Source organism: Penaeus chinensis, chromosome 40 (genome assembly GCF_019202785.1).
Source record: "Penaeus chinensis breed Huanghai No. 1 chromosome 40, ASM1920278v2, whole genome shotgun sequence".
NCBI classification, from domain to species: Eukaryota; Metazoa; Arthropoda; class Malacostraca; order Decapoda; family Penaeidae; genus Penaeus; species Penaeus chinensis.
In genome coordinates, this window is record NC_061858.1 from 20,316,164 (window position 1) to 20,328,193 (window position 12,030).

At 33.0% G+C, this 12,030-nt stretch overlaps 2 protein-coding genes across 2 annotated transcripts; both read right to left on the reverse strand.

Moving 5' to 3' along the window:
• Positions 1-7,164: 7,164 nt before the first annotated feature.
• LOC125047145 (uncharacterized protein K02A2.6-like) lies at positions 7,165-8,019 on the reverse strand. The gene has a single exon (XM_047645262.1). The coding sequence runs from the start codon at positions 8,017-8,019 to the stop codon at positions 7,165-7,167; it is 855 nt and encodes a 284-aa protein (XP_047501218.1).
• Positions 8,020-8,558: 539 nt separating this feature from the next.
• LOC125047146 lies at positions 8,559-11,343 on the reverse strand. The gene has a single exon (XM_047645263.1). It carries the CDS (start codon positions 10,941-10,943, stop codon positions 8,559-8,561), a length of 2,385 nt encoding a protein of 794 aa, XP_047501219.1. The 5' UTR covers positions 10,944-11,343.
• Between the last annotated feature and the right edge of the window lie 687 nt (positions 11,344-12,030).

A 12,030-nucleotide genomic window follows, 5' to 3' on the forward strand; every position in this document is an offset into this window, starting at 1 on the left:
TATTATTATTATTATTATATATTGTTGCTATTTCTATTAGTTTTATTTTTTGTTATTCCTATTATGAGTATTATCATTATCATTTTTCTTTGTATTAGTATTTACTTTTATTGTCATTATCATGAACATAATTGTTATTATTATTTTTTTTTATTATTATTAACATTGTTATCATTAGCATTGCTAATTTCATTATTATCATAATTATTATTGTTATTATTATAACTATCATTGTTATTATTATTATTACTTTCAATATTATCATTATTACTATTTTCATTAGAAAAAATATCTGTTCATAGGGAAAGAGAGAGAGAGAGAGAGAGAGAGAGAGAGAGAGAGAGAGAGAGAGAGAGAGAGAGAGAGAGAGAGAGAGAGAGAGAGAGAGAGAGAGAGAGAGAGAGAGAGAGAGAGGAAAGACAGAAAAGAGAAAAAGGCTAAAAGTAAATACTACTACAAATGATAATAGTGTTAGTAAGGAGAATAATAATTTTAACAAAAATAACAATGATAATGGTAAAAATAATAATGATAATGATAATAAGGTAAAATTATGATAATATCAATAATGATAATAACAATAATGATGATGATGATGATGATGATGATGATGATGATGATGATGATGATGATAATGATGATGATGCTTATAATAATGATAATAATGATGAGGATGATAATAATGATAATAATAATAATAGTAATTATAAGGATAATAATAATAATAATGATAATAGTAATTATAATGATAATAATAGCGATGATAAAGAAAATTATTCCCATTCTTCTTAATATAATGATAATAACAATAACGATAATATAAATGATGGTAATGACGACATAATAATGAACAACAACAACCACAATGATAACGTCAATAAAAGCAATAATACAATAAAAAATCAACATTGCACTTGCCCCATGTTGAAAGACGGAAAACTTTCGCCGAAAATCTCGTTGGGGGGGGGGGGTGACGCAACCGCTCCCTCCCCCTCACTTGCATTACTATTATTGCTATCATTATAATTTTTACTATTACTATCATTATTCCTATTATTATTATTATTATCATTGTTATTATTACTGTTATTATTATTACTATAGTAATTATTAATATTAATGTTATAATTATCATTATCATCATCAAGCATCATTATTATAATAGTAATAATAATAATAATAATTATTATTAATATTATTATTATTATTGTTATTATTATTGTTCTGTTGCTGTTGTTGTTGTTGTTATTAATGCTATTATTATTAATAGTATTGTTGTTATTGGTTTTGTTGTTGTTTTCATTATTACAATCACTATTATCGTTATTTTTATTTTTGTTATTACTAATATTAGCATTACTATTATTATTACGATAGTAATCATAATCATAATCAAGATTATCATCTTTATTAGTATCATATTTTTATCATTATCTTTATTAGTAGTGCAGTGTGGCTAGTCGCCACGCGCGACGTTATCTCTCGCGACGGATCCTCCCCTGCGCGCTCCCCTGGTCGGGCAAACTGCACTTTCCCATCACGGCATTCTTCCACCTGCCGGATTCCACCCCCTTTTACTCGTATTCTTAGTGGTTCTTATCCTTGGTTTTCGTGTTTTTGTTTGTTTTAGTTTGACAATGTTTTGTACATTTTCTTTGGTTGTCGTTTCACTCTAACTAGGTTACTTTTTACTTTTTTAAATGTAGTTCTTTGCCGGCAGCCCAAGTTTTGATTATCTGTTAGTTCCCTTGTTTTTAATCCAATCTGTATAAATCATATATATGTTTAAGTGATAAGGGTGACCATTTTTACAAACATTATTTTTATCTATTATTTTACTCATGTTCACTATTGTAATTGTTTTACATGTTTCTCATTTTAACTAAATTACCAATTATTTATCAATACGGGCAGGTTTTTATTTTTTCTCTTATTTGTAAACTTGTATTAAGAGACGTCACCGTCACCCCACACCCCCCAATGGCCGCGAAAAATAAACAGTTCGGCAGAAACCGCAGCAGAGACCTGGTGTTTGTTTTTCCTTATTTTCTTTCTGAGTGAAACCGGCTCGACGCCCCCGGAAGCTACAAAAGATAAAGATAAGTCTGAGGTATCTTTGACTCGCTTATAGGAGCAGGATATGATCATGCTTTTAAATAATAATCATCAGTAATAGTTACGAGTGCTTTTCTTTGTTTAGGTTTTATGGTTTAGTTTTACTTTAATTTTGTACAGCATTTCTTTTCTTGAGTTTAATATTGTTTTTTAAAGTGAGTGTTAATTTTACTTTTACCTTTGTATTTTCATGTTCTTAATCCATTTTTAACGTAATTCTTAGAGATGGTTTTAACTTTAGTTTTTATTATTTCATTGTATTACGGGTTTTTTGTGTGACGGAGGGGGTAATGCTGGAACAAACCCACGCCAAAATAAGCTCCTCTAGCCACGCTACCACCTCATGGGGCTTACACCAGGGGTTTAAATAAACCACTTTATTTGCGTAAGGCGCCCTTGGTCATAATAGGATTTTGATATGTTACAGTATTATCATCACCCCATTATCATTATCAGTGTCATTGTCATCATTATCTATCATTATCATTATTACTATCATTGTTCTCAGTTTTATTATTGGTAGTTACATTATTTTCATTATTAATATTATTATTATTGTTATTATTATCATTATCATAAATATTATTATTATGATTATGATTATCATTATTATTATTATTATTATTATTGTTACTATTATTGTTGTTATCATTATTATTATTATCATTATTATATAACTATCAATATTATTTTATTATTATTATCATTATCATCATTATCATCATTATTATTAGTATTACTATTATTATTATTATTATTACTATTATAATAATTATTATTAATATTGTTATCATTATTATTACAATTATCATTGCTGTCATTATTTTTGTTGTCATTATTATTACGTTCTTATTATCATCCTTGTCAATGTTATTGATTATTGTCATTATCATTATTTATTAATACTATCATTTATAATTACTATTACCATGAATTTAATTACATCCATAATTACTATAATCTGATTGATAATTATGATAATTATCATTATTATTATAATAATGATGATAATAATAACAATAATGATAATAAGTATCATATTTATTATTATTACTATTATTATTGTTATTATTATTATTTTTTATTAATATTATTGTTTTCATTGTTATTATTATTATTATTTTTGTTATTGCGTATACGTGTACATGATTTATTATTATTGTAATCAGGATCATTATTATAATTATCATTTTTATTATTATCATTAATATTATTATCATTATTATTATTATTATTATTATCATTATTATTATTACTATTATTATTGTCGTTATTATTATTATCATTATTATTATTACGATTATTATTGTCGTTATTATTATCATTATCATTATTGATTGACTTTTTTTTTTTTACTTTATTACTATTTTACACCTATGGTATATAGCTTAGAAAAGTTAATTTTTCTACAATTTACTAAAGTGGTAATAGTAATAACAATGATAGTAACAATAATAATAACAATAATAATAATAATAATGATAAGGATAATGATAATTATGACTAATAGTAATGATAACAATAATAGTAACAATTATGATAACAGTAATGATAATCGTAATAATAATAGTGATAATCATATCCATAACGATAACAACAATTATGATGATAATAAAGATGATAAAGATAATAGTAATGAAAATGATGATAATAACAATAATAATTATAATGATAATGGCAATAATCATAATCATATTAATGGTAATGATCATAATTATGATAATGATAATGTATTATCATTATCATGATAATAATTATGATAATAATAATAACAACAACAACAATAATAATAATAATAATGATAATAATAATAATAATAATAATAATAATAATAATAATAATAATAAAGATAATAATAATAATGATAATGGCGATAATGATAATTATATTAATGGTAATGATTATAAAACTCATGATAATAATGATTATAATAACAACAACAATAATAATGATAACGGCAACAACAATAATAATAATACAATAATACTAGAAATAAGTAGAAAAAGAATAATGCTAAATGCTAAAAATATAATTATTATATTAACGATGAAAATAATAATGATCATCAGTGTTAAAATAAGAAGGAAAATAATGAGACTGATGATGATGATGATGACGATGATGATGATAGTGATCCGCTTTATACTTATAAAAAGAAGAAGAAAAACAAAACCACCACACCTACTACCACTAATGATGATAATAATGAAAAGAAAAATGATAATAAAAACAATAACAATGATACGAATGATAATGATGATAATAATTTATAAAATCAGCTGCAGGCGCCTCCATGCAGATCCACTCACGCCATGTCTCGAAGCTCCGAACCTTCCCAATGAACCGCTTGTCTGATCAAAAGACTCGTCCTTGTGCACAACCTCCTACGCTTATGAAGTGCTGTTGATGATCCCCGTTCATCGCTTTTTCGGAGACAGCACTTCTAGTTGCTAAATTGAATTAAACTCAATCAAAGACCGTAAAAAACGATTATAAAAGGAATGAAATCGAGACGTGTTTTATCCCATTTATCAATAAGAAGGCTTTGGATTAAAGAATACCCATTTTCACCCTAAATGATAATAGTTATATTAGTGACAAGGGTAATATGGCTACCATAACTATCAGAAATAAAGTTTTACACTAGTAATACAGACAATTAAAATAAGCATTAATGGTAATAATAATAATAATAACGATAAAAACAGCAACAAAAATAATAATGGAAGAGTAATAGTGATAATAATAATGATAATGATAATATGGACAATGATAAGGATACTGATAATAGTGACAATAGTAATAATGATAATAATAATAGTAGTAGTATTAATAATAACAATAATGATAATAATAATGATGTTAGGTATGGTGATAGTAATTAATAATGATAATGGTAATAATGATAATGATTATTACCACTAGTGATAATGATGAAACCAATAAAAAAGCTAATGATTAGTGGCAACAAGAGTATTACTACTTTTACCATTACTCTCCTTATCATTACCATTCTATTCACCATCCCCATGATGATGCTGTTGGTAATGATGCTGCTGATGATGAAGGAATGATGGTGATGATGATGATAATCATGATCATCATTATTAGCAGTATCATTAGCATCATTATTACTATCATTATTATCATCATTATTATTATCACTATTATAATCATTATTAATATTACTATCATCAGTGTTGTCATCATAATTGCTATCATCATTATTGTTATTACTGTTATTATGATGATTATTATCATTATTAGTGGTATTAACATTACTAATATCTCCATCATCATTATTATCATTAGTTCATGTTTTATCATCATTATCAATACCATTGTTATTATCAGCCTCATCATCATCTTTATTATCAATGCTATTAACATCCTGATTATTGTCAGCTTGACTTGTATCATCATCATCATCACAATCACAATAATCGTCATCGTTAATTTTCATTCTCAAAATTACTACTACATAATTTTATTGATAATTACGATATGAGTAATAATGATAATCATAATTACATTGGCAATAATGGCATTAATGATACATTTTTCCATTTATATGAACCTACATTTTTTCTTTATGGAGTTATTTGTTTGGTTACTAAAAATATTATTTATTTAAAGCCTCGATGCGTTTGATTAAACACATATTATTCCCATGACTATTACTTTCATTATTACCATTATCCAAACCATCACCTTTGATAATGACGATGAAATATTCTATGATGGTATATTCTATCAATGAGGTTAGTTGTTATAGGTGAATCAGTCATCAGGGATCTTAGTCATCTCGATTTGAATTTCAATTTGCGACAAGAAAAAATTAACATTAGGAAGAAGTCCCCCCTAAAAGTACTCGTTTTCTGTGAACCCAACCTAACATGAACGTTTTCTTTGAAAAGATAGGGGACAACTAATCTATTTTGTTGAGGGAGGCGGTGTGAAATGAAAACTGAGTTTGCAATATAAAAGCCTTGATTTGCATTCTAATTTCCCTGGTATTAGTGGCAGCAGCGGTATCGTCTCGGACTTCTATGATGATAACAATAATGATAATAATAATAATAATAATAATAATAATAATAGTATTAGTAATATTCGTAATGGAAATAATGATAATAATGTTACTAATGATAATTATCATATTAACAATACTAATAGTAATGATAATAATTATAATGATAACAATAATGATAATAATAGTAATAGTAATTGTTTTATATGTTGTTTTGTTACTCCATTTGAGGGTAAAGGTGAATAAAATACGGAGCTCTGCTGAGCTACACGAGTATATTCTGGAGGAGTGTACAACACTCATGTTTACATAAGGGTTACGTACGCATGCAATATATGTAGAGGGATACGTTACTAATATTATAATATAGGGTAAATATATGACATCCCTCTTTTTCAAAAACAAAAGACAGTGGGTTAGATTCTTATCATATTTGATATATAGTATTTGGTAGTTAGTTACAAAAATATGTGAGAATCTGCAATGTATCAAAAATAGAGTTTAACATGCTAGAGTTGGGTAACAGATATTGCACCTGAGAATGCCTTGTGTTCACAGACATGTAAAATAAGATTTAGCACCTTTGTCAGTAATTTTCAAAACAATTGGGTAGGAACATAGCACTTTGTTTTCAGTAATTTTCAAAAAGAATCAGGTAAGAACATAGCACCTTGTTTTGAGAATCATATTAGTATACTGGCCATTATTATAGCACTTTCCTTAACACTATTGAACACTACACATAAACACTGTGGAGACTGAAACAGATTATAAGTTTAGTCTATTAGGCTTCTTGATGGTACGGCCACATCTTGTTCTTGTGCCATCGCAAGTTGATTCTTGTTCTTGAGGCACTACTTCAGGAGCCTTACTCACATGATCTTGCTCGTTATCTATATTCCATGTGGTTCCAGTAGACTCTTCTGTATGGTGTTATTCTGGAAGTGGATGCTTGGGTTGTGGCGTCTGCTTGATGTGTCGTCTGTTTCTTCGTAAGATACCTCCATCTTGTGTTTCGACTATGTATGATCGAGGTTCTTGGGATTTCTCCAGGACTGTATCCATCTTCCAGTAATGTGGTCTTGAACTCGAACAGCTTGGCCTGCTAGGAGTGTTGGCTGGTCTTTTGCTCCTCGGTCGTAATACTGCTTCTGTGCGTCTTGCTTCCTCTTGAAGCTTTCATAGACATCTTGCTTTTGCCCTTCCTTTGTAGGCAGGTGAAGGGGTAGGTTACTCCTCATCTTCCTCCCGATCAGAAGTTCTGCTGGGCTTGGCAACTTGCTATCCAGTGGTGTGGTACGTAGGGTTAATAATGCCATTTCTGGATCCTTGTTGCTTCTTTTTGCCTTGTCGATGATGTTTTTAACAGTCTGGATAATTCTTTCAATGAATCTATTTGACTGAGGATAGTGGTGTGAGCTTGTTATATGTTCAAACTCCCAGTTCGAAGCGAACATTGCAAATTCTTCTGAGCTATATTGGCGTCCATTATCACTATATACTTTTTCAGGAACTCTGTACTCAGAAAACAAGTTCTTCAATCCCTTGATCACAGCTTGGCTTGTGACATGCATGGGCATTTTCCTGATAACTGGAAACTTTGAGTAGTAGCCAGCTATAATCAGGTAATCATTTCCTCCATAATGGAAAAGATCTGTTCCGACATACTGCCATGGTTGTGTAGGAAGTTCATGCGGGATGAGGGTTTCCTTTGTATGTGACCTTGACGTTTCTTGGCATATGGAACACTGCTGGACTAGGTATTCAATGTCCCTGTTGATTGAAGTCCAGTATAAACAGTCCTTGGCTCGAAGTTGGCATTTCGTGATGCCTTGGTGTCCTTCGTGGATGCGATCAAGCACAAGTTTCTGCATGGAAGCTGGGATTACGACTCTGCTGCCTTTTATCACTAGCCCATCTTCAATAGATAGCTCATCTCTGAAGGACCAGTATGGTTCAGCATTCTTGGTAAGTCTTTCATCTTTTCTGGCCATCCTTGAATAATGACGTCATTCAGTCCATGCAGGATAACATCTTTTGAGGTTTCCTGTCTAAGTGAGACTAGTTTCTCGTTGCTGAATGTAACAAAGTTGATCTGTAGGTCTAGACCAATATGTTGGTTGTCCGTTGCTGGCAAGCGTGATAGACCATCTGCTAATAAGAGATCTCTTCCTGGCTTGTATCGAATCGTGACATCATAGTTTTGCAGCCTCATCAGCATATGCTGCAGTCTGGGCGGTGCGGCTGTCAGATTCTTAAGTTGAATCATTTCCAGAGGTTTGTGGTCACTCTCCACCTGGAATGCTTTGCCGTATACATAGGTATGAAATCTTTCACATCCAAATACCACTGCAAGTAGTTCCCTTTCGATATTGGCATAACGTTGTTCTGTTTCAGACAGAGATTTGGATGCCTAGGCAATAGGCGTGTCATCTTGCACTAATGCAGCACCAATACCTTTTTGTGATGCATCTACTTGTATGACTGTTGGTTTATTTGGATTGAAATGTGGCAGTGTTGCATCTGTGCACAGAATATTCTTAATACGTTCGAATGCCTTCTCGTGGGTTGGTGACCATGTAAAGTCAATACCTTTTTTTAGGAGACTTCTAAGTGGTGCAGTTTCATCAGCTAGGTTTGGGATAAATGGCGACATATAGGTGACCATTCCCAAAAATTGTTGCAACTCTGTAACATTTGTTGGGCTCAGCAGTGCTTTAATTGCAGATACCTTGTCTGGATCTGGGTGAGAGCCTTCCTTGTCGTAGACAGTTCCAAAGAATTTCACTTGTTCCTGCTTGATCACACACTTTGCACCGTTGAAAGTTAATCCTTGCTGCTTGGCAATCTTGAAGAGGTTATGCAGGTTTATGTCATGTTCCTCTTCAGTTTTTCCAAACACAACTACATCATCAGCGATGCCAATGGTACCAGGACAGTTTTCGAGGATCTGATCCATTTTTTGCTGGAAAACATTTTGTGACATAACCAGGCCAAAAGGCATTCTGAAATATCTGTAGCGGCCAAAAGGAGTGTTAAATGTAGTGAGGAACGAACTAGTCTCGTCAAGCGTGACTGACCAATAGCCATTCTTTGCATTAAGTTTGCTGAAATATTTTGAGTCTGTAAACTTGTGCGTGATTTCCTCTTGTGCAGGTGTCTTGTGATGGCTTCTTTTTATGGCTTTGTTCAAATCCTTTGGATCTAAGCATACGTGCTGGCTGCCATCCTTCTTCATGGTGCAAACCATGCTGTTGACCCAATCTGTAGGTTCCGACACCTTTTTGATAACTCCAATTTTTTCCATGTCTTCGAGCTGGTTTTGAAGTTCTTCCTTTTTATGTATAGGAAATTTTCGCTGTGCATGGACAACTGGTCTTGAACCCTCTTTCAGCACTATGTGGTATTTTCCATGAAAACTTCCAATTTTATCAAACTGATCCGGGTATGATTTCTTTAAATCATCTACCGACTGGACGGCCTTGGTTAGTTGAGGATGCATCCGTGCCTCATGAATTGTCACCATGCCTAGTGCTTTCAGGCTTGGCAGACCCAAAATAATTGGTCCAACTTCTTGGTCCAGAATGTAAAAATCTGTATCGATCCAGTTTTTCTCGTCGAAGGTGCACTTTACTTTGATCGACCCAAAATGCTTGAGTTTCATATTGTTCACTGCAATCAAATTCTTCTGACGGTTGTTGGTCAGATAGGTTTTCGGCTTCCCATGAGCATCTAATAAATCTGGAAACATAATTCGAAATGCTCTTTTCGGGAGCAGATTTACTCCAGCCCCTGTATCGACCTTGATTGTCATCGAGCCAGTCTTGTTGTAGGGGGTTCTGACTTTGATAGATCGTAGAGCTTCACTATCATTACTGTTTGACACCTCTGCTACTCTAACAGAACTTACTGTGAAATAATCCTCATTGGGGTCATCTTGGCTGAACTCATGCACGGCAGATGTTCTGTTAGCTTTCCTGGGTTTGTCACTGTTGAAGTTTCTATGGACTTTATTTCCCGCATAATGACTTTGACTTGTGCCCTTACTCTTGTTTGTTTTATTCTTATTTTCTGGTACTGACAGACACATTTTTTGCCAGTGGTTCATTTTGCCACATGCATTGCACCTCGCACCATATGCTGGGCAGGATTGTGGGGGGTATTTTTTGTGTACTCGCCCACATTTGTTGCATGGTTTTGCTGCCCTTGCAAACTTAGGGTATCCCACAGCATCGACATTTAGGTCATAGTTGACTGTTTTGACTCTCATGTCTTTGTTATCTCTTATGGTTGCTTCATGAGATCTGGCAATGTCAATGGCTTTGCTCAGCCTTATGTCTTCACCTTCCATGATAAGGCTTTTCTGCAAATCATTACTGTGTACTCCTTCCATGAATTGCTCAATGATTCTTGCTTCATGTTCTGCCTCAGTAAATTTGCATCTCTTTGCTTGGGTTTCACATCTATTCAAGAACTCATCACTAGATTCAATTTCTTTCTGGAAGTATTTTCGTAGGCGAAGTCTGTCAACATATTTGTTAGTCTTTGGTTTTACCTGGGTCTGAAAAACATCCCAAACTTTGCCAGGGTCATTCATATCTTCTTCAGTCAGATTGCTTGCCTCTATCATTTCTTCTCCAGAATTGCCTGCATACAGAATGATGTGGTTTGCCTGCTCCTCTCTTGGTATCTTTTGGACCTTGAAGTATCTTATACAACGTTTTTGGAAAATCATTAGTGCGTCATATGAATCGCTAGCTTTCCAATTCATACTTGGTAAGAGTTCGGCGCCGGCCATTTTGATGACTGTTGACGTGGCAATGCGAGTATTATGACAATTACAGTGCACCAAAGTTTAGCTGTGTTGGGTACACAGGAACTATGAAGCGAACTGTGACTTACTTTCGCATGTCTCTTATATACTTCAGTCTTATTTGGCTTGATACCTTCACTGAGAGCGAATCATTCGTGGTTTAGGTGCGACGTGGCACTTTTCTTTGCTGGTTGGTCGCTTACATCTCGTATTTTAAAGTCCATATTTCGGTATCTCCAGGTTGTTATTACCTCTTTCCCCTCTTTATCTATGCTTGGAGACGGAGTACGGCTGCCACCATGTTTTATATGTTGTTTTGTTACTCCATTTGAGGGGAAAGGTGAATAAAATACGGAGCTCTGCTGAGCTACACGAGTATATTCTGGAGGAGTGTACAACACTCATGTTTACATAAGGGTTACGTAAACAATATATGCAATATATGTAGAGGGATACGTTACTAATATTATAATATAGGGTAAATATATGACAGTAATGATAATAATAATAAAGATAATGTAGTGTTGATGATAATGATAATAGCGATAATGATCATAATAGTAATAATATTAATAATAATAACAATAATTACAATAATAAAATAACCATAATAATAATCATAATAATAATAATAATGATAATGATAATACATATACATGTACGAAAGCACGTGCTCGCGCGAACACTGCAACTTTTTTTATTCCTTTTTCTACAGGGCCCAACCTCTTTACCAAAAGTCATTGGAGTGCGGCAAAAGCTCAGCTTCCGCTGTGCTTTGGCGACACAAAGCGAGCAGGTGTTCCGGGCAGACGATTCTCGAAGCGACAGACAGCAAGGAGAATCCAAGCGCTTAAGTAGCTCTTCCTAGAGAAGTTCGCGCTTGAGAAGCAGAACTCCGAGACGATGGACATGCCTTTCCTCGCCGTAGAGGGGCTCGTAGCAGTCGAAGTGCCACGCGCGGATAACCCGCTTCTCCCGCTGCACAGGAATACCCGAGAGACAAAGGGCGCGGCCTCCGCCCCGACCGTCGAGGCGCGTCGTGCTCCCAGCCTTGCGGAGATGCTGTTTCAAG

Bases quoted from the DNA above. Each gene is read 5' to 3' on its own strand.
- LOC125047145 (XM_047645262.1), bottom strand. From the start codon at position 8,019: ATGCAGAAACTTGTGCTTGATCGCATCCACGAAGGACACCAAGGCATC.
- LOC125047146 (XM_047645263.1), bottom strand. From the start codon at position 10,943: ATGGCCGGCGCCGAACTCTTACCAAGTATGAATTGGAAAGCTAGCGAT.